The sequence below is a fragment of the Gymnodraco acuticeps genome, unplaced genomic scaffold (assembly GCF_902827175.1).
Source record: "Gymnodraco acuticeps unplaced genomic scaffold, fGymAcu1.1, whole genome shotgun sequence".
In the NCBI taxonomy this organism is placed as follows: Eukaryota; Metazoa; Chordata; class Actinopteri; order Perciformes; family Bathydraconidae; genus Gymnodraco; species Gymnodraco acuticeps.
Window position 1 is genome coordinate 1,292,573 of NW_022990747.1, and position 23,462 is coordinate 1,316,034.

General features: G+C 40.4%; 3 protein-coding genes across 3 annotated transcripts; 2 read left to right on the forward strand and 1 right to left on the reverse strand.

Moving 5' to 3' along the window:
* The first annotated feature begins 2,208 nt into the window (after positions 1-2,208).
* Positions 2,209-11,497, forward strand: terfa (telomeric repeat binding factor a). Its single transcript, XM_034232163.1, is given in 13 exon segments — positions 2,209-2,715; positions 4,263-4,358; positions 5,114-5,250; positions 5,346-5,432; positions 6,269-6,406; positions 6,591-6,718; positions 7,210-7,504; positions 7,506-7,735; positions 9,312-9,425; positions 9,521-9,658; positions 9,848-9,930; positions 10,279-10,328; positions 10,444-11,497. Coding segments are annotated over 13 exon segments (1,791 nt in total). The 5' UTR covers positions 2,209-2,579; the 3' UTR covers positions 10,603-11,497.
* On the reverse strand, positions 10,792-13,113 carry nip7 (NIP7 nucleolar pre-rRNA processing protein). Its single transcript, XM_034232164.1, has 5 exons — positions 12,957-13,113; positions 12,749-12,835; positions 12,524-12,662; positions 11,867-12,007; positions 10,792-11,205 (listed from the first exon to the last, which is right to left on the reverse strand). Exons 1-5 carry the CDS (start codon positions 13,010-13,012, stop codon positions 11,086-11,088), a joined length of 543 nt encoding a protein of 180 aa, XP_034088055.1. The 5' UTR covers positions 13,013-13,113; the 3' UTR covers positions 10,792-11,085.
* LOC117556691 (CDC42 small effector protein 2-like) lies at positions 13,090-23,051 on the forward strand. The gene is made up of 5 exons (XM_034232165.1): positions 13,090-13,205; positions 15,185-15,428; positions 19,592-19,693; positions 19,785-19,863; positions 20,773-23,051. The coding sequence occupies exons 2-4, from the start codon at positions 15,375-15,377 to the stop codon at positions 19,857-19,859; spliced, it is 231 nt and encodes a 76-aa protein (XP_034088056.1). The 5' UTR covers positions 13,090-13,205; positions 15,185-15,374; the 3' UTR covers positions 19,860-19,863; positions 20,773-23,051.
* Positions 23,052-23,462: the final 411 nt, after the last annotated feature.

The following is a 23,462-nucleotide window of genomic DNA, read 5'->3' on the forward strand; positions in this document are numbered from 1 at the left end:
AGCGTGTGTGCTTAGCTGTAAACACAGTCGGATGGGTAACCAAAACGTCCCCGTTTTCCGGGCAGAGTCCCTGTTTTCGGTGGCTGGTACCCGGTTGAAACTCCCGAAAATGTTCCCGTTTTTGAAAGTGCGTTAAAAAAAATAGAGCAAGGTGAAATCAAATGTTACAGGTCAGTAAAAACAGAGTAACAGTGTTGTGCCTGTTTGTAGCGTTAGCGTATTTCTTCTTCTACTACTTCTTCTTCTATTTTCTTTAATGGCGAATCGCTTCCACTTGGAGCATATATCGCCACCTTCTGTTGATTTATTAAATGTTCATATTAAATCCTTGTCCTCAGACCAGTGTTTTTGAGGAACTTGAAGATCAGCTTGTTTACTTCATTTCTTGATTTACTTTCGTGTATTGACTTGAAATCCATGTCCTTGATGTTATGTTGTTCCAGTGCAGTTTTCAGAATGAGTTTTTGTCTGTTATAATCCGGGCAGCTAAAAAATACATGATGTAATTTTTCTCCCCAATTTTCGGCGCCCCCGATGGGTTGATGCGCCCTTAGCAGCCTATACTGCCTATGCCATGGGCCGACCCCGGTGAAAACAATATGACATCAACAAAAAATAAGACAGACAACTTCAGATAGCACCACACATGATGGTTACTTGTTATTATTTAGGGCTGCCTGTATGGATCAGGTTTTTGCCAAAGCGAGCCCTTTTACTAGAATAATAATATGTTATGTATTATATCAACCGTATTGGTACAATGAGCGACATCCAGCGACGGATTTTGGAACATTGATTTGATTTTTCTCATGGCAGTTAGACTCTAGAGACAAACCAGGGGACTATATTTGTATTTTTAATCTATGTCTGTCCATTTGGTGTAGTGTTTGATCCAATATTACATTTGGTTTATATATTAGTCACTTTCTTCGGAAATGCCAGGTTTTAGGCCTTGATTTGAACATTCAATCCTGAAAATAAAAAATCAACCAGATTAATGTTTCTTTAATCCTGACCTGACTAGAGGTAAGTGAATCTGTATAGGAAGACGAGTTAAGGGATAGAGAACAAAAGGTTATGGTATAATCACAGAGCCTGTCAATTTATAAATTAAGGAAATCAATGTTATTCTGTTAACCAAAGTGCAGGCATCTATCTATCAACTATCTACTATCTATTATTAAAGATCAGAGGAAAAGAACAGAATGAGAGCGGTAAATCCAGAATAAAAATATGTAATGTAGAACAGTGAGAAGGAAAAAAGCTTGGTGTGTCAAATCATTACATTGCCAGTATTTTTCGTTGTTTTGAAAAAAAATCGCCCCCTCGGATTTTTTAACAGCCCCCTCAGTCATTTCATCCTGGAGCCGGGCCTGGATCTTGAACGTCACTAAAACATAGCTATTAAGAAAGTTATTTCATAAATGGCGAGATCTCGATAAATAACAATTATTTGTATTGTTTTGTGTTAAGATATTCAGGAGTTACATTATTTAAAATGCACAGTTCTGAATGTGGGTTTGTGGTGAATGTGGGGATCTACAGGACACACATTTTCAGAGTAAAGGCTTTCACATTACTATAATTATATTTGTATTTAAATGTAGGCTACATTTTACACCAAAACGGAACACAAAAGCAGGACCAACCATCATACATTGATTGAATTCATTGACTAACAAGAGAAAGATTCATTCATTTAAATAAATATTTAACCACAAATGGGCCGGTTCTAAGGGGTTATTCAGTTAAGCAAGCCCGATGAGAGGGGATACAGCTGCACACATGTCATCATTAACAGACGTTGTTTAAAAGTGACGTTTGAGTGAACGAGGACATCCCAATTAATACCTGAGGACTCCTCTGTCCTCGCGTCACCTCCTCGTGTCTCTCGCTCGCATCTTACGGAGGCGGAACTAAGACGCAAGGAAGGGACGCGAGTGATGGAAAGGAGGAGTCGAGGAGGAGTATTGGGATGAGGCTCCGGTCAGAGATGCAGGAAGGGAGTGGAGCCTGATGGGGATACTGGGAACAGCAGGTGAGGGAATAAGAGCTACCAGGAAGGCCATTCTTAAGTATTTGATTGAAACAGGATTGATTGGAAGAATTTAAAACAACGTAAACACAGTGGTATAATTCCACAAGTGGTGATAGGATGATATGGTGATACACACTCTTGTACAGTAGGTGGCGGTATGCACCTTAAAGTTGTTTGCAATCCGCCAAAAAAGCGAGAGAAGAAGAAAAAGTAGGTAGAGTGGGACATTTTTCACTGAATGAAGACTTTCAGGTAGAAACATTTTCAAAGCCCTGATCAAATGTCATCTGTTTCATGCTATAGTCTATGGTTTCATTTAAATTTGACAGATCCTAAAGGGGTATATTTCAATTACATGTTGACACCTCGAGTATATTTACCGATTTTGAAGGATAACAGTTACTTGTGGGGCCGACTAAGATGACTCGCTGTCTGAAAAACTAAACTCAGGGTATACATACGCACTGCTTTCGGTTTGCCTCGCTTTCACAAAGAGATCGTTTACCACAGACCTCTGTTGTTGCTTTTACATGTTGTGGATATGGCGGCTAATATCCAAGCTGACATGGAAGCGTTTGTAAACCACTGGATAGTCGACTACTATTCAGTCCTTGCCATAGAGCTGTTTAAAACCAAGAAATACGAGGACTTCTGCGGGATTGTAGCTATACTTGACGGTAAGTAACACACTGCTCAACAGGGTTTAGCTTCTTACCCGCCAAACTATTAGCTAGCTTAATGTGTCCGACCAAGTTTGTAGTGAACTCGCTTTTTTATTTAGAGTATTTACAGTGTTTATTCAATAAACGTGTATTTGGGCAATACCTTTAAGCACAATACACTTTATTGTGCTTAAAGGTATTGCCCAAAGACACAAGTGTTAAGTGGTGACATTTGAATGTGCGTAACCTATAGATGGCATTATTATCTTGCAGTTAGCTCATCCATTCAGAAAGAGTCACAACCTTTATATATACAGTCTATGGTCACAACAAGTCCCTTAAATGAAGCTCTGAGAAGTGGCCAGCGAGTCATATGGTTTGTTATTGGGTTTGGAGAATAACAATAAAGGGAACTTTGGGAATGTGTAAGTCTACAGATATTATCTACACATATATTTATGCCCATCTTTTATTTTTAATTCTGTTTCATTTCTTATTTAGTATTTTACTTTTTATTATTTTAATTCCTATGTATATTCCATGTGTAATATCTGTGTTTATTTGTATTCTGTTGCTGCCTTGACACGTGAATCTTTCTACGTTGCTTATTAAAGGTCAATCTTATTTTATGTACTTGAACAAAAAAAGAAATATATGTAAATACATTCTGTATAGCTGCTTCATAATAAAGAAATACAACAGATAATTTAACTAAAAATAAACTGACTGGTGCACCAGTAAGCGAATCTCACGCAGGAAAATACTCAAAGTCCAGGCAGGCAGGAAAAATCGTTTTTGTGTATTTATTTAATCTAATTCCAATAATCCAACAAACAATGGTTTCACCAATCTTGTGTTTTCCCTGGTACAAAAAACCGTTGCCGTGGCCAATCCCACCACCACCTGTCTCCAGTACATAATCACCAGTCGCATACATCTCCCAGTAACCAAAACCACCTTCAAAATGTAAGCATAAATAATTACTTTAATCAAATAAAATGATACAATAAATAATTATTAATTTAATATAAACAAAAACAGCTACAAATAAATGTTGAATTTTCAGATAACATAAATCAATGTATAGCTCCAACACATTCATACCATTATCCCAGAGTTACCACATGTCCCCCCTCTATCCCCCAGGTGGCCTTTTAATTACATGCAATCGAGTTCGGAATATTTACTTTCTATTAGGGCTACTCAATTAATCGCAATTACAATTTTGGCTTGCAACGATTATGAAAACAACATCATCGAAATAAAACGATTATTTTTTTTTTTTTACATTATAATTATTTTTATATATTTTTTTTTATTGGTTTTTCAGTTGAATTATACTTAAAGTTCAGGGTAATCAACTGTTAAAAACATACTGTTCACATTTTTCTTTCAATAAATGGATGTTTTCAAAGTAAATGGATAATCGTTTTTAATAATCGTGATATCAATTATTGACCCAAATAATCGAGATTATGATTTTTGCCATAATCGAGCAGCCCTACTTTCTATCTGAATGTATATTATTTTAGAGGAATTAAATGTTTATCATCTTGTTACAGGTATCTTGACCCGTCCTGTTTACTCTTCCGATGTCACGCCAACAAAGATACGAGTATTGCACTTTCTCGCCCGGATAAATGAAGGGGAACATCTTGGTGAGTTCAACCTTGTTGCATTTCATCAACGTAACATTAACTTTGTCAACAAATGTGTGTTGCTTCATTTCATTTAGTAGTAACGAAGTATATCATCTAGGTACAACCCCGACAGCAATACATTGTTCTGCAATAGTTCAACTAAATGTTGTTTGGCATTGTCTCATATTTCAAGATGTTAAATGTTAAAGTATATCGTACTTATCAGCATCATATTCAAGGTTTTTACCTAAATCTGTAATACAATTAGCATATTGTGACCAAAACGCGATTCAAAGGTTTTATCGTCATGACATATACAAAGCTACGGTGTAATTATGTAATGTATGAAAAACTTAGATCGCAGGTTTCCCAACCATGCAATTTAAGACATAAAATAACAACAGTAAGCTCAGGTGTTCAATATTCTTATGGCCTGTGGGATGAAACTGTCGCTGAGTCCAGTGGTTTTTAGTCCTGATGCTGCGGTAACGCCTGCCAGGCAGCAGGAGACAGAACAGTTTGTGGCTGGGGTGATGGGGGTCTTTGATAATCCTGTGGGCTTTCTTCCTGAGCCGCTGGGAGTAAAGATCCTCCACGGATGGCAGCTCCGCCCTGGTGAACACGGCCGAGGGTGCCATCAGGTCCAGGAGCCTTGTGTGGATGAACCTTTTTAAAGGATCTTCACACATCTGCCCTGTCTAAAACAAAAGGGCAGGGCTCCTGGGCCGCCTGTACCTCCACAGCAGTGAATACATGTTTGTCTTTGTCTACAGATGTGGTATTCGAGCAGGACCCGTCAGTATCTCCTCTGGAATCGGCCTTAAAGGTGCTGGAAAGTATGGCGAAGGACTGCAGTACACCATTGCCAGAGAGGGATTTTGATCATGCAAGCGCTTCAGTTAAAGAGATGGTAAGTGGGTTTCTTTTGTTATGATAATACGACTTTCTTTAGGCGGTTTAGTCTGATTTGATTCAACCACCTGTTTGTTTTTGTTTCTTTATTAGATGGTGAGCTTGTTTATCAAAAACGATGAGTTTGACAAGGCAAAGGAGGTGCTCAACAAACACTTTCCTAAACCAAGGGTGGGCAAGGTTAGTAAATGAAATAGAATGGCATGTTTACTGAATAATATCATAATTATGTTGGAGTCAAATCAGCAGTATAGTCCTCTCTTTCTGTTGTAAATCCCCCTGCATGTTTTGGCCTTAAGTGGGATCAGATGTGGCCTGTTAGGTGGAGGCTAAGCCCCGCCTCCCACAAGACCAAAAAAGGCAGGGGGATTTACAACACTTTCAATGTCACAGGGTTTTCAAAGGATGCTCAAGTTGGATTTGTTTTGAAAGTTCCAAAGAGCAATTGACTTGATTACGTACATGATTACGTAGAGTTAACACCTCCATAGAGGGTAAATCATGTCTTCTGTTTAGTCTTTAGCTGTGTGTCTGTCAACACATTTACCTACCTTATCTGTTCTCGGAAAGTGTGGAGACTTGCAGGTATGGTGATGTGAGGCGCTACCAAAAGAATGGAAGATGAATCAACAGTCTTTTCTCCTAAATGAGATGCAAATAAATCCACACACAACACTTGAAGCATGTTGTTGTTTGCTTAATTGTTGATGATGTATGCAATACCAACAATGAAAATGTGAAATGTAATCAGGCTATTATTTATATAGATCATATATTCTTATTAATAATTTTTTTGTGGTAATTTTCACTTTCGAACAAACAAATAAAGATGTTTATATAGTGTACAATGTCGAGCCATAACTTCCATTATTACATTACATTCATTTCTAGTTGCATGTTTATACATTTTGTAAATCGTACTGAAACTATACATCATTTAGTCTGATAATGACTTTGAGCAATCTTTCCGTGTATGCTATGTGGTTCGCTTTCTTTAACGTCACTGTGTTCTATAGAAAGCTATATTCACTCGGCTGATCAATAAGAAGAGCAAAACGCATGAAGTCATCGAGCACATCGACTTCCAGAGTTTTAGGGAGGAGATGTTTGACTACTGCCAGAGTCTCTTCAGCGACGTTCCCTTTCTCCTCAGGGTAGGTAACATGCAATTAGCACAATGCCACTAATGATTGAATGTCAAAAGATTACAAGATTTGTTTGACTAGTCTTTGAAAACATTCTCATGAGTACAACAACAAATAATGAAATGTCTTTAGTCAATACAATTCTATATATTTGTTGGTAAAGTCAATGTGTGTGTATAATGATGTTTATCAGGCTGCAACACGGATTATTGAAGAGAAAAGGCTCAGGGATCAAGTAGCGAAGGCAGCTGGGCCTGATGAGCAAGAAGCAGCAGGCCCGTCCTCTGCTCCACAAATATGCAGCGTCCATTTTACTCCAGGGTAAGCTCTCATTCACTCTGTGTTCATTTCAAACAAGCTCAACATTACTGGCAACTGTTCAGATGACAAATCCTCATCTCTCTGTCAAATAAGCCCACCTCTTAGAGAGCCACGCGTCACTAAATCATTTCTCTTCCAGTATTTGAAAGGATAACATACATTGAGATCCCCTAATTATTAGAAATACTTGCCTCATTTAATAATAATAATACATGGGATTTTTATAGCGCTTTTCCTGATGCTCAAAGAAAACAAGAACAACCGAAACAATACAAAGATGATAACCCATATAACCATATATTATTACTTTGCGTACCCGATCCAAGTTGTGTTTTGTTGTAATATGTTTAGCGTTCATTGCAGCTGTTGTGTGTAGAAGGACAGAATGATGTTTCCACTATAAAGAACCTTTCCCATAACAAGCTAATGTGCCCTTTTTATTCTAGATACCCTGTTAACTCTCTGTTTCTTGTCTCTGTTTCATTTAACAGTAAACATACAATACTCCAGAGGACCAGACTGGAGGCAGCCTTCAAGGCGTTGTCTACATGTTCAGATGACAAAACATTTGCTCAGCTGGCGGCAGAAGAGGAGGAAGAAGTGGAGGAAGAACACCAGGCAAGAAATGATCTTTCCCTGCGCCTCTCACCCTCTCCGGACCCGGAGCAGGACGTGATATTTCAGGGAGATTCGGGCAGCCCCATGGAGGCTTCCCCAACAGACCAAACAGATGTTGTTCCTAAAGCACAGGCAGAATGGCTCTCAAAGACATCCTCAGTGCCGAGAAAACAAGCGTCTTTGGACTGTGGCACGACTGGTGGTGGAGCCGGACAGCCAGGGCAGCCAGAGCAGCTCACCGGCTTCACAGGAAGTGGAGGAGACAGAAGTCAGAACAGAGGAGCCTCCACAGCCCCCGGCTGCACCCGATAAATCAGCAGAGCTGAGCGTGGTAACGGTTGATGAGGATAGCCTGCCTGTGCGGAAGCGACGCAGACGAGAAAGCAACATCTGCAGCAGGTATGTAAATCATATTTATATATTCGTTTTTAGAAGTGATTTGTTTAAAAGGAAATCACAGAATCTTTATGTCTCATTTTCAAGTCGAGTCAAGGTGGGGCTTAATCAAATGTGAAACCGCAGCAGATATTTATTGCAATGGTTTTACATTTATTGCTTTTTGAGAAATATGTGTAAACATGTCCATAATAAATAGTTGCTCAAATAGTTGTCGTACTGTGCTCAGTGTGTGTACCTTTTAAATGTCAGTGAGAACACGTGTTGTTTAAAACGGTCAAGGACATTGCAAAGTTATAGAATATGATAGACAATGCAAAGCATGATTGAAACTAGGGCTGTGCGATTATGGCAAAAATCATAATCACGATTATTTGGGTCAATAATTGATATCACGATTATTTTGACGATTATTCATTGACCATTTATTGAACTTTAAAACAAATAATATTTTACCAATAAACAAGAACAAATATGTTGGAGCGCACTTCCAAAACCATACTAAACATATATTAATATGATAAATAAAAATAAATTGGACCAAAATAAATGAAATCAAATATGTTGCAGTGCACTGTCACAACCTACTGAAAACTCCTTAACATATAGCCAACATTTTGGTAAAACATATTCAACATATTCCACTCAGTTAAACGTTGAAGGCTGGCCAACCGTCATGGTCCAGAAGTAACAGGAAATAAATGTTGAACTACAATTTAAGACCAAATAAAAATGTTTTGGCCACCATGGCAAATGCTGGTAGGGCTGCTCATGTCATCTCTTAAAGATGTTTTGCAAGAAACAACAGCCTGTTTACATGGTCTGGTTTCAGAGATGAGCGCAGGCAGGTGACAATATTGCCACCTGTACTGAAGACCCTCAGCCACGCCCCGACACATGGGGTGACGCCGGCCAATCACAAAGCTTTGATGCGTTCAAGTGCATTATTCTGGCACAGGAAGATTATGTTACAGGACATTAACGATAAAACAGAATATTGTTGTTCTATTTTTAGACACATCTCGCGATCGACTGGTTGGGCACCCCTGGGCTAGACCATAGGTCTGTTGTGGTAGCAAAGTAGTCAGCTGAAGCCACATCTCTCAACTTCCCCACGGCATTTGTCATATAGTGCAGGCAGCGCAGACCTGCTGAAATAATACCGAGACGGCATCGCGTAACGCTTGTCCAACGTGTTGACAAGTTGCTTAAAGCCCTGGTTGCTAACAGTGCTAACTGGGCACATATCTTTAGCGATGTGAAATGTAATGGCAAAGTACTTGCAAATAGTGGAAATAGTTGTACCCTTCTTTTTAACGAGTTGCTGCTCTTGTTCTGACATCTTCGCTCGCGCTGAACACTCACAACACATGTCACTCCCACGTGGCCGAGTGGGCTTTTAGGGAGGGGCGAAAGCGCACCCAGCAAAATAATCGTATTTTGTCAATTATGCTGTTTTCATAATCGTCGCAAGCCATAATCGTAATCGCGATTAAAATACGATTAATTGCACAGCCCTAATTGAAAGTCCCTCTTTTTCTAGATATTTCTTGACTGAGTCTGAACTCTCATCATGCAGAAAGTCAGAACCGTTATCATCAGACAGTAATGAGGAACCACAGGAGTCGCCCGCTCCCTGCAAAGCCCCAGTGCGGAAACCTCTAACAAAAGAGGCCAGAATTCTTCTCCGCAGGCAAGTTGAAATGTGCTCATTTGTCATTATTTGAAGTCACTTAATTGATTTGTCTCAATGGATGACATTTGATTAACTTTCAAGTAACTATGCAGGGTTCCAGATGAAGTCCATATCCGAGATTCTTCATTGGACAGCTCACCAGAACTGTACCCTACTCACCCTGTCCCTCAGAAAAGCTCTACTCCTAACAAGGACTCTGCTCGGGAAAAAGGTCCTGCACACTCAAAATGGTAAGTAAATAGTACAGCAGAGGCTCTACCTATGAATAGATTCACTCACCTGTTGTGAATACATTCTGGCAATACATGCTACCGCACATTTATAAGTGAAACGTGTTTGTTTTCTTAAGGTGTGGCCATTATGTTTTTCCGAGCTGTTAATAAATTACCCGAGGTAAGAAACTGTGCTCTTGTTTACAGGAAAGTGCTGTACACTAACGCAAAGGAGAGTAGGGATACATGGAGCGATGAAGAGACATATTTCAGCGCCAAAAATAATACAGGTAACATTTGAGCAAATATCCGGCAGTGGCACAGTCAGTGGGGGCTTGGACTGTGAGCCGTAGGGTCGCCGGTTCAAGCCCCCGAACAGACATAAAATATGGAGTGTGGACTGCTACTTGGAGAGGTCCCAGTTCACCTCATGGGCCCTGCCGTGGTGCCCTTGAGCAAGGCACCGGACAACCCCCTCCCCCCCCACTGCTCCTACTACTAGGATGGGTTAAATGCAGAGGCCAAATTTCACTGTGTGTGCTCTGCATGTGTGACCATTAAAGAGGGGTTTCGACTTAAACCTGTGTAAATTGTGAAATCCTGTTCATGCAGTAATTTGTTTTTGCTTCCCCCTAAAGGATCGAAGAATCAAAGCGTAAATCAGGCACCTCCAGGCCACGCAAAGATGGTGAGCGTAACAATACACGGTCAGGTCATAAAAGCACCAAGGCAAGCACAATGGATTGCATTATCATTTGAAAAAGAAAACAAAGCTGAGTAACTGTGTTCCTGTTGTGTTGCAGAAGTGGAATGAAGAGGAGACGCAAATGTTAATAGATGGGGTCAAAAGATTTGGAGAAGGCAACTGGAGTAAGATAAAATCGCATTTCTCCTTCAAAGAAAGGTCAAATGTCAGCCTGAAGGACCGATGGAGAACAATGAAGAACTCAAAAATAGTTTGAGTATGTAATCCTGTCTCCAGAATGGAATCATGTTTAAAGATACGGTTATAGAATTCATAGTTCAATAAATGTTTAGATTTTAATTTTAAGATTGGTTTTTGTAGTAAAAAAAATAAAACTGCAATGGTGATTGATACGCATTTTCACTGCAGGCTTCTATACAGTCGCACGCTCAACAAGACAAATGAATACAAATATGGATTTATTTGAAAGAGGACATTTACAAAAGAAACAAATATTCTCTCTTGATCAGGAGCCTCTATGACTAGCTAATTCTGTGGATAGCAGGTTTTCATGTCAGTCCGTAGGCTGCGTTTGAAATATGGAGGAGTTGAGATATCGGCTATTAAAGTGCCATTGAACCAGGCCTTAATATCCAACCACTCAGTTAAGAAAACATATTCTTGGGGAGAATATTAGTAGAGGTGACTGCGTGTAAAATGACAAAGAAAAAGGGCATTCGACAGTTCAGCTGTTGCTTCTTTATGTTAACGTGTCTTCATTCCTGATGAACTCTCCTACGTCGGCCTGGTGGAACACTACGATGGACATGGGATCCACTCGCCGACACTCCTGGGTAGTTTTGGCTGCCACTCCAAAACCCTGAGAAATAAAGACGCATTACTGGTTAGGAAATCCTCTCTTTGAACAATGGCAAAGTCTGTCGTATGATGCCAAGTTGAGCTGCTCTAGCTAATATGTATTCTGAACATTTAGTATGTGTGGTAATATAAGATTCAGGAGTGAGGTGTTGAGGGGAAGACATTAAACTGATGGCAGCACCTTTGATATTGCAGTGGTTTGAAATGTGAATTTTCAGCACAAGTGGCCCCAGCTATAAGCCCTCAATACTGTAAATGGCTTTCTGTGAGAATCACTAAATGACCTCATCCTATATCAATTGTATTTTTTCTAATCAACCAAGAATACAGGTGACACATGTATGCACAAGGACCAGATGCACGGGGTTAAGTGTTCATTCATTTGTGAAAGAAGTGATGATGTACAGCGATGTTATCGTGTGGGCACTTGGTTGTGCCTTAGCATTCTAGCAAGAGCACAACTCAGAGAAATATAGTGGGTAGGTCAATCTTATCGATTCCAATATATATGTCAACTTTGAGGGTTCTTGTTTCCTGAATGATTGGTCATTCTGGTTAATCAAACTCTGTTCTAAAAGTGTTCAAATTGAAAAAAGAGGTTAGGTCCAAAAGATATTGATTTCTGACAGAACACCCGTGAGCATCACAGTAACACATCTTACCAGGGGCACATCCGTCATGGAGTAGACCACGACTCCCTGGTACTGCATCGTGTTCTCTGTGATTCTGCCAAGCCCGGATTTCAGCACATGGTTCCCGTAGAGGAAAGACTGCTCCTGTCCAGGTTTCACCCATACCTTGAACTTAAAAAGACATGACAAGAAGCTTCAAGTTATATATTCAATTCTTTAGAAAAAGATATGCAGGCACACAATACATTTCCAAACTAAATTAGAGATTATCAAACAGTATTAAATAACAAACTTGTTAGATTAACCTGCATGTACCACTCTACTACGAATTTAACAGCAAGTGAAGTCCTATATTTGTGTGACACAGGACAGAGGTATGTTTTAGAAAAGTTCAGTATGACAGTAGCTGGTGTGACATGGTGTTTACAAGTGTCAAATGAGAGTAAGTATGAGAACTGCAGCTGGACCATCAGGTTGGCCTCAGTTAATCCACTGCTCTTCCTGTAAATGTATTTGACATTTATGCAAATTGATGCACTACTGAAAAGGATGCACCACTTCACTAAACATTTGCATGGCTTTAATTTCTCCTTACTGCATCTCTTAATCCACAAGGTTTTATGAGAGAGGAGGAAATGCAAACGATGTAGGGCAAGATACAAATAAGAAAAATGGAAACCCATTCACCTTTGCATAGGGCGCCAGGAAATCCAGAGCTGTGATGTGCAGGCGGAATTTAATGGACTTTGTGAACTTTCCAAAACATGTTCCCACTGAAACGAGCTTATCCCGGGAAATGTTTGTGGCCAACTTAAGAATTTTTTCACTGTGGACAAAACACGAGGGTATATGAATTTCAGAATGACTTCAGGATATATAGCAGAACATGAAACGTAATATATCGTAGATTACCTCATATAGTACACACGCTCATTGTGTAGTCTGAAACAGTAGGAACCGTCAGGTCGGTCAACTAGAAGTTTAATGTTGTCTCCGATGCTGTCGTGGGAGAAAAGACATGGCTTACTACAAAACACACGCAGGCTAACACGGATGCTACCATTTTTAGTATAATAGGAGTTCTAATAAGCAGGTAAAACCGCCCTCTTGGTCAACTTACTATTTTGACAGCTTCTCAAACATTACTTTCGTCTCTTCTTCTGTAAGTGGCCTCATAGTGAATATTTTAAAGCAACCTTTATCCACGAATACTTGTATCTTCTGTGAGAAAAACGTGGGTAAGCACGGAAGTCGTCAGTCGTTACACCGGAAGTTGGTTGACGTCATCAGGGAGGTAGTTCCTGGTTGTTTTTTTCTTTAGCTTTCAGTCGATCGTTCGCTTTTACTCCTGCAAACCGGTTGCCATCTGGTAAGTTTATTCACATACAATCATAAAAACTGTTATTTACGCTATAATTTTACAGCTGGAAAACCGCTACTTGAACACTAATTGGTTTTACATTTCGTTTTTGTTAAACATTGAAGTCACACCTTCGAAATCGGGCTCGGTTAGCCTGGTTAGCTAGCTGTCAGTGGAAAAAAAACACGGACCTGCTGCTATTGGTGAGCTAACTGTGTTAGCAGCTGACAATGCTAACGCTGGTTCGCTTCGGGAAACGAACCTGTTCCACTTAAGCGTTTCACATTCAAATCCATTCTCAATGGGATGTCACAAGTCTCTTTATTGAGTCTCGCCCGGTCGTGATTTTTCTTCGGACCCGCGGTTTGAAGAGGAGAGTCTGCCGCAGCGGTGCAAGTTACATAACGTTAATTTGTTTTAAATGTACGATGTACGTGTTAGTGATCCAAAACACAGGCTTATAAACTCACCAGTCAACCTGATACAATAATGTATCTGCAATAGACAGTAACAGCGCAATGTCAGCAATGTGTAATGTCAGCCAGAGTTGGCTACAAACAAGGAAATCTACTTTGTCAGCGAGCTCTTTGCACTTGGCGGATAATTTGAGCCTCCTCTCTGACAGCAAATATATCCGATATAAATCCCTGATCGTGTTTTTCAGATGCTGCCAAGTAAAGTTATAGCAGGCTAAACGATTGTTTCCACTAAGAGGACACTTCTCGAAGTATCTGATACTGCTTCAGTTCAGTCATACATAAACCAATTGAAATTGTTCATTTCTAAAGAACTAAAATGTGAGACAGCCTTAAAGTACAGCTGCCAAGATTCATGGATTAGTTGTCAGCTATATATTTTGTAATTTTTTTTTAAAGAAACAAAGTCTGGATTCTCAGATTGTAGCTTTTGAAATGTTCAGATGTTTGGTTCTCTGTCAGTAAGGAGTTGTGGACTAAAGAAGACTTGAGGATGTCATCTTGGGCTTTGGGAAACACTGATTAACATTTATGACAGACATCAAATGGAAAGAAAATGAATAAATAATAGACGGATTAATCAACAATGAAAATAATGCAGTTTCAGCCTTACATTAAACTTAATTGACCTTTAGTTGTCTACGGTGAACCTAGGATGCAACTGTTTCTCTGTGATGTGTAATACCAACATAACTTTGTTGGTATTAACAACATATGCAATTTCAGTCATTTGATGCCCAAGATTTTATTTTCTTCATTTTATTTGATGCCCTATTAATGGAAACAGCCTCTGTATTATTTCCTCTCCAGGGAAATATTAATTAAAATGAATGCTGTATCAAAGCTACAGTGCTGTCGACGTCATGATGACAACTACATTAAGGGCTGATCAGAGGCTATGAAAGCACAAGGTTATATGCAAACACTTTATTGTTTACGCAAGACTACAAACGCAAAGAAAGGTTAAACATTGATCACTTCAATCCGTGTTCAAAGTAGGTGTCGGCTCGGCATCCCACATGGAAACGTACAGAAAACATTGACCCAATTTCTTCTATTTAAAGTAAATGATGTTTCATGTTGTACAACCTATTGCACCATGTGAGAGTCCGAATACATGCAATTTATATATAGTAAATGTTTGTAAAGTTAAATGCAAATATGAAATAAAGCATATTTCTCTAAAAGAGCGACCTGCTTTTAGATTTGACCTGATTATCTGTGTTTCCCCCAGCAGAGAGAGCCCCTCTAATCGCACGTCAGGCCTCAAAATGTACAACTAAATCAACCTGATTACCAGTTTCCCTTCTTGTTATTGTTATCAGGTGGTTTACCACAACTTTAACTTGGAACATTAGACCTGTATCCAACACCAAAGTAGCTTTCACAAATCACTAACTGCTAAGAGAAACAAAGAAGTCACATTATGTATAACCGTGAAAATAATGACAAATATGTCTTAGAAGCTCAGCATTCAATGAGAAAATAACAGATGTGTTCTTTCCTAAACAGGAGCGTGCTGCCCTTTGTTGGGAGAATATTTCTCGTGCCAACGGTTTGCTCCAGAGAAGCCAGTGGTCTGTCTGTCTGTCATCAGTTTCCGGCGTGTGTCTGCCTCTGGTAGCACTGAACAGGAAGACAGGCGCACAGAGACGTCTGAGCAGAGAGAGGAAACTGCTGCGGCTTCTTCGTCGGCCTCAGAATGACTGAGTTCTGGGTTTGCTTCAGCTGCTGCATTGCAGAGCAGCCACAGCCTGTGAGTACGAATGTGGAACTTGGAAGACACATTGATTTACTCAATCTTTAATGTAGAGGCATTGCTGACCTTGTGGAAAACGTCTATGAAATGCTGTTTCAAAGTAATATAGGTGAATACATAGCAGTATATGGTGTTTTCAGTGCACTGGCCATTATGGTTTCCATTTGAGAAGTAAATACTCCCCATACCGAGATCAAGTTCCTTAAAATGTGTGGTTGGGTCATGCCTGAAATATATATGACATCGTCTTTTAAAAGAGATTTGGGCCTCCCGCTCACCACATCCTGCTTTCTGATGTGAGCATGACAAATTAAATAAGCTTTGCCAAAGTGACAGCCACTCGTTGTGCCTCACTGTAGTCTGCCGGTGTGTTTGCTAACAGATACGGTAACAGGCATCATGATTGTCTCCTTTAGGCTCCGCAGCACAGGTATTAACCTGCTTATGAATACAAATGTGTACAGGAGAGGAATGAGCACACTCTTTCTTTAGGCCTCTTCTCAATCCTCACTGAAAAGTAATATAGCCTTGAATGTATGAAATGGGGGTAAGACTTAGAGCTCCCTGCCAGTCAGTGGTCTATATAGTTTGACTATACCTGAAACTTGACAAAGTGGTAGTTTAAAAAAGTACCAGGCATGCACCATCCACAGCTTTTTCAAATGGAAATGAAAAAAAGAGTCTCGCCATAACATGCAGTGGAAACATGTCCTTTTTTACTAGGTTTACCGATATCGATCGTGAGAGCCGATCACATGAGGTCAAATACATGACACTTTTCTCTGTGCGCAGCAAAACAAGCTCGCCAACATGGCTTCACCGGTCTGGCAGTATTTTAAGGTGTCCGAAAAAGACAATAAAATAGCGGTATCAGCGGTAAGCAACGTGTGTGAAGCAGAAATCCTGCTGTGACGGACCGCTGAGAGGAGCAACACACACTTCAAGTTAGACCTAACACACTTAGCTATTTTATCTACCTCTGGAACACGCTAAACTAGTTATAAATGTATGTATTCTTCACTGTTTGGTTACGCATTACTGGATCAGTGGGCTGCATGAGACGATACTGACAGGCTCTCAGGAGAGAGAGAGGGAGAGGGGGGGAGAGAGAGAGAGAGGAAAAGAGAGCGCTTCCACTAATTTCTCCCGTGTTATTATCCAAAGTGAATGTAAACTTGAATAATGTACTTTATTTGAATGTAATAATTAAGTTGGTTGTTGTTTGTGGAAGCTCCAGTGAATGAGCCCCATTAACTGAGTTTTAAACATCACTTTAAATGGAAGATCCCCATAGGCCCCGCCCACTCCATCGGATCGGCGATCGGTATCGGCCGACACTGATTCCGGCGATCGGCCCCAAAATTGGCGATCGGAGCATCCCTATTTTTTACTGTTCTTTTTTTCTATTTTCATTTAATCGTTTATTTGAACCGGGACAATGCACATGAGTGAACATTTTAAACAAAATAATGCTTTCAAATGTAAATGAGCCGGATTTTAGCTTTGAGCTCATTTCCATCCGTAGTCCCGTCACATACAACATTTATGAACATGACATTTATATACATGGCAAACAGAAATACATGATATGCAGAAAGAGCATGAGCAGCATACAAGCATTTACCGCAGGAGGAGATTCCCCTGTGTTAAAGTGCATTTAGCGTTGATCGCACGTCTGTTTGTTTCTCAAACATTCTTTGAGTTGACCTTTAAAGCTATTGAGAGTGGGACGATCCCGTATCTCAGTTGGGAAGCTATTCCACAAAGAGCTGCCTTTAATGGAGAGGACATTTTGTCCAAAAGTGGTCCGTCTACGGTGGACTTCAGTCTCCTCTGGTTTCTGACCTAGTGCAGCGTCCAGTGTGTTTTGTGTGGATGAATTCCCCTAAGGGAGGGGGGGCAGTCCATGAACATTACTTAAAGGTCCCATGTCATGGCCATTTCCACTGATCATAATTCCATTGTTGAGGTCTACTAGAATAGATTTATATTGTGCAATTTTCCAAACTCACATTGGTTTCGCATACAGCATCTCTGTATAGTATGTGTATTCAGCAGTATTCACTCTCCACTAAACGGCTCGTTGCAGCTCTTGCCCCCCCCTCCCTGTGAGCCCAGTGTGCTCCGATTGGTCGGGACCAGTTGGGACGTTGTGAATCGTGCTGAGCTCCGTGGAGGTGTGATTTCCTTGTTTAGCGATACACAGCGAAACACAGCCAAACTCACCCTGAGCACACACAAAGTCACAGCCGAAGTAAAAACAATAAGTGCGGCTTAATATTGAGTAAGAAAAAGGTTGATAAACGCCGTGAGAATGGGTCTGCAGAGAGAATGGGTCTGCAGAGAGAATGGGTCTGCAGAGAGAACGGGTCTGCAGAGAGAACGGGTCTGCAGAGAGAACGGGTCTGCAGAGAGAACGGGTCTGCAGAGAGAATGGGTCTGCAGAGAGAACGGGTCTGCAGAGAGAACGGGTCTGCAGAGAGAATGGGTCTGCAGAGAGAACGGGTCTGCAGAGAGAACGGGTCTGCAGAGAGAATGGGTCTGCAGAGAGAACGGGTCTGCAGAGAGAACGGGTCTGCAGAGAGAATGGGTCTGCAGAGAGTAAATGGGTCTGCAGAGAGAACGGGTCTGCAGAGAGAATGGGTCTGCAGAGAGAACGGGGTCTGCAGAGAGATGGGTCTGCAGAGAGAATGGGTCTGCAGAGAGAATGGGTCTGCAGAGAGAATGGGTCTGCAGAGAGAACGGGTCTGCAGAGAGAACGGGTCTGCAGAGAGAATGGGTCTGCAGAGAGAACGGGTCTGCAGAGAGAATGGGTCTGCAGAGAGAATGGGTCTGCAGAGAGAATGGGTCTGCAGAGAGAACGGGTCTGCAGAGAGAATGGGTCTGCAGAGAGAACGGGTCTGCAGAGAGAATGGGTCTGCAGAGAGAATGGGTCTGCAGAGAGAACGGGTCTGCAGAGAGAATGGGTCTGCAGAGAGAACGGGTCTGCAGAGAGAATGGGTCTGCAGAGAGAATGGGTCTGCGATCCCAACTGTCTGTTATCAGCCTGCAGCCAGGGAGGAGAGATCAGCAGAGCTGCATGCACTGAGTGTGTGAGGAAGTCCGTGGATTGGTCAATTTGGACCAATCAGCGGGGGCTTAACGTAACGGCTCCACGGATTGGTCCATTTCGTTCCGGGGACGACATGACATCATGATGTACCCGGAAGAATCAAATGGACAGTGACGTATCTCCAACGAGGCGTTTTGGGGAGGTATTTTCTGTTTTAGAGTTTTACTCCCTACAGGGTGTACTTTGAGGGTTTTGACTCTGCAGACCGTTTACATGCAGAAAAACCTTCATAACACACAAGGGGACGGGTACTAACCGGAAAAGCATGACATGTCACCTTTAAACAAACGTATGACCACACCTCTGGTAAACACCAGAGAAAATGCAGTGCTTCTGCGTGATTCTCTCTGGAGTAACTCAGTTTCAAAGGTCTGTCAAATGAACTCGGCTGTTAGATTAGTGGACACAAATGTATGCATGTTAGATCAGTGATTCTCAAACTTTTTTCAATCATGTACCCCCTTTGAAAAAAAAATTCAGCCAAGTACCCCCTGATCAGCGTAAAAACTATTTGTTTGGGGAAAAAAGCCTATATAAAGAGGTGCAGTACAGCGCTGCACCATCAGTGTCTGATTTATTAAAACAACAACCTTCTAACTGAGAAGCACTTCAATGCTACATTTCAAATGTTTACAATCCATCACTAAATTCATGGCAAACCAATTTTAACATCATACAATAACACTAAGACGACATTAGTTGCATTGAACTGATCTTTTTAAAAAGTTGTACTTACAATGTAGTGAGACATGGGCTTGTGCTTCACTGAGGATCTGTGTCATTCTGACAGGGAGGCAAACTGCAGTTATTACACTTCGCGTTGTGTGTAACTCTGTTGATATAAAACCCACACTGCTCAAACTTCCTTACTTTTCCTAAAATTGGTATATTTATCTTTTTTTTCCATTAACATAAAATAAATCTCACGTACCCCCTGCAGTACTCCAACGTACCCCTAGGGGTCCGCGTACCCCCATTTGAGAACCACTGTGTTAGACGACTAAACATACATTTCTAAAAAAATGATATTTATGTCACTCATTTTCAGAAACGGCGACGACGGATCGATCGCTCCATGATCGGCGAGCCAACAAACTTTGTTCACACCACACACGTAGGCTCGGGGGACATGGGCCTGGGATTGTCATCGGTACGATTTCTTACCATCACCTCTACAGAACATTTGATTAACAGAGTAAAGCCAACAGAGATAAGTAACATTCACACCTTGATGTTTGCAGGTGGACCTCGTCCAGGCCCAGATGAAGTCTAAAGGCGGCTACGTGCACGGAGGATCCGAAGGCTCTCAGTTGTAACAAGGTGAGATTCTTTACACGGAGAAACTGGTATGCAGCCACATAACTTTCACTACCCAAAAGACACACCAGAGTGCAAATAGATATTTTCGATAAAATGTTACGTTTGTTTTGAGGGATAATGTGAACACCTGCAGATTTAACAATGCAAGCAACACGCGGCATGTTCATTTCCCAAGAAAGCGGGTATATCCTCTGCCTTTGATGCTTCAATCCAGATCAAACACGTGTTATCAAATATATGGGCTTAGTTTTTAGCCTCTAGCTTTAACACCTTTATGATTAAGACACCCGTTTTTAAGTTTAAAGACTTCCCAGTTGACTATTTCAACTAAAAGTCACTGACTTGGCCCATTCGTTTTATGGTAAATCATGCTTCCACACAACAGCAGGCTTGTCTTATATGTCTTTAAAAGGAAACTGGTGATATGCCTCCCAGCACATATTTGAACTGTTCTATACATGGTCTTTTTTTATTCGGGGAATTTAGCCCTGCCTTCATGAAGGACTGGATGTCCTTGTTCCTCCTGACTAGCTCTCATGTGCAGATAACCACTTCCATTGTCCTTGTGAGAAACAATGACACAGCAGACTCATTTCTTCATTTCTACAGTCTTTATTTGTAAGTTTTAGCTTTCCAACACTGGCCTGATTAGGGCAGTAGCATTCCTTTCTCCTGGCCTCAGGCAGCTGTTAGTGTTACACCCTGCCTTGTTTAGAAACTCCCACTGGTGGTTGCCATGGTCACTTTCACTTTGAATTATTATCCTGTTCACTCTCCAAAGAGAATTCACCTAAAGTCTGACCAGACGGGCTCGTATTAAATGGTAAACTGGTGTGATTCGGCCTTGTCACCCTCCTCCTATCATTAGCACCTCACATCCTAACATGTTTCACTCTTCTCCCTTCACAGCCCTTCACAGTCTTGTGGAAACTACTGTTGTTGATATAAGGAAGCATTTTCAAAAAGCAGTTCTGTCTGTAAAGGACGCAGGACCAAAAGATGAAACTACTGCTTTTCCATAATGTTGTATATATTTTTATTTTCCATTCCTTTTTTTAATGAAAGCACTGCTATCCATTTGCTGCCATACTGTTGCACTGTAAAGAATAACTGTTAAGAATAGATAAGAGGTTTTAGAAAGCTCATAGTCTCAGTCAGACGTATGCTTGTGTGTATGCATGAGGAAAATATTTTCAAAAATATTTGCTGTTGTAGCCCATTTGGATGCCTGTATTTATTATCTGATTTGTAAACGGACCTCATGGTGGCTGGGCCACGCTGGAGATTTGGGACATTCAGTTTCCTTCTTTGTTCTCAGAGGTTTATCAAAGGACAGGTAGAGGTAGCAAGGCAACAAGCTATATGTTCATTGTTTTGTTCTGAGAAGTACTCCTGATTCTCTGAGTTGCTTTCAGGGTTTGAGATTGCTGTCTTGTAATAAACTTGAAATGAGTAGAGTACACTGGATCAAACATTGTACACTCACACTTGCTTAGGAATTTCGCATTGATTTCAACTGTTTTTTTTATACTCATTTAGATTGAACCATATAGAATTTTAATAAACGATGAACTTCATATAATCTGCCTTCTGAAGTCATGTTCATTATTTGTTTAACTGTTTTCGTTTCGGAGCTTGAAGCTGCAAATGCTTAGCTTAGTGATTCTTAGATTCATATTTTTCTATGTGTTTTTTCTTTTCAATGCTTGCGTATCAACAGTAGACCAAGAATTCAACTCAGAAGTGACCAAATGCAAACACGGCTACAAATGTGGGTCAGTTTGATGCAGACATCAGTATTCCCCAACCTGTGATTTACCTACTCCATATATATTTTTGTCTTTTTTTGTATTTCTCTTGATTATAACATAAGTTAATTCTGTCGTTATCTTGTCCCTCCAGAGGTCCTAATACTTTCTTGTTTCTTCAATTCAAATGCCAGATCTCTTAAAATCTGACACGTGCTCCTAAATGTCATTCAATCTAACGCGACCCGCCTTTGTAGCAGTGTTCGTGATGAAGTTGCTTCAGTGTTAAAAAATGTTTTCATGTGATGTTAACAAATATTTTGTCAAAAGCATTTAAAATTACACAAAGTTATACCTCCTTTTTCAAGGAGGTGTAATTTTCTTTAAAGGGTTCCTCTCTTAGGGGAAAGTAAATGAGTGCAGCTATTGCCTGAGTACGCTGGTTGCCAGTTCCTATTTTTCCTTTTTATTGAATGGCTGGTACATTTTGATCCCTCAGTATTTTCACCATGTAGTCAACATTTCTTAACCAGGCTTAATTGAAAATATCTTGATAATATCTTTGCCAATAGTGATGGAGCAGCTGCAGGATGAATATTAAATGATGGCCCCTCCTGCTGCTCATCACTGCCTCCTGTCATTCTTAATGAAAAGGTCAAATGTGACGAGCAAACCAGCCGGCCTGGGTCAGTAGGTGTGATTATGTGTCCTCCATGTACATCGTGTGATCGACTAATAACTGAATGTGGTTGTTTTTATCAATTCAAGCGAAAGTCTGTGTCAATTGGTGTTCAATGGGTGCTATTGTCAAAATGTTTATGATGAAAGAATGAAATATTTGGTGTTGGTACCAGGCAGCACGAATGACCTGATAGATATAGTCACATTTGTAATATCTTATCATTTTACAGCCTTACAATGCTGGTGACCACTATCCCAACATAGATTTATTAATGTGATTTATCAGGCTACGGTATTGTTCAAAGCTCATCTGTTCCTCTTTATATGTTCTGTAGTAATTCCTTTGTGATAAGAGATCCTCCTATGTGTAGACTAGTCAGTGTTTCTCCAGCTCTCTGCTGAACGCTGTAGTGTGTGTGTGAACACAGACTGGGATTGCTGTATATCATGTGACCAGCAGGCTGTGCTAGCGCATTGGTTGAATGTGACTTAAGAAATGTTTCCTTTTGGGATTCCTGTCATGGGACTTCTTTTATGATGAAACTGTAAATACTTAACATGAAGGTAATGGATTCATGGTTGGTTTGTTTTCAGGATCATACGTATCTTAGGTTCGTTTTCTGTACAACATTACTGGGAAGGCAGAGAGTAGGAGCAATGTTTTTTGTTTTCCTTCTCACTTTAAGGGAAGTTCATCTGTCTTTTCTGCATTTTTCAGAATAAACAATGAGAAATAAATGTTAAATGTTCAAGTTTAAACTAAATGTCTCCTATGTTTTTAATTCAGGCTGGACTCCAACATCTATTGGGTTAGGAAAGGAACATTTGAAACTATTTTAATATCAAAATACTCGAGGCATTCCTGTCAACGACCATTGACTCAATGCAAAGGTCCTTTAACTAAAATACAGATACAATAGGAACAAGTACTCCACTACAAGTACTAACTCAATTGTGCTGTAAGCAGCTTTAGCTATAGTTTATTTAAATTCCTCATAACCTGTGGGTTTAGGCTACAAATAAATACAAAAATCTCATATTTCTTTGTGAAATAATAGAATAGCAAAAGTTTTTTTAATGAAACCTTAGAAGTTTGGATGGGAAACTGGGTTGGGTGACTGCCAACATTAGTTAATTCCACTGTTGGTTATAAGTGTGTTTTTAAATAAC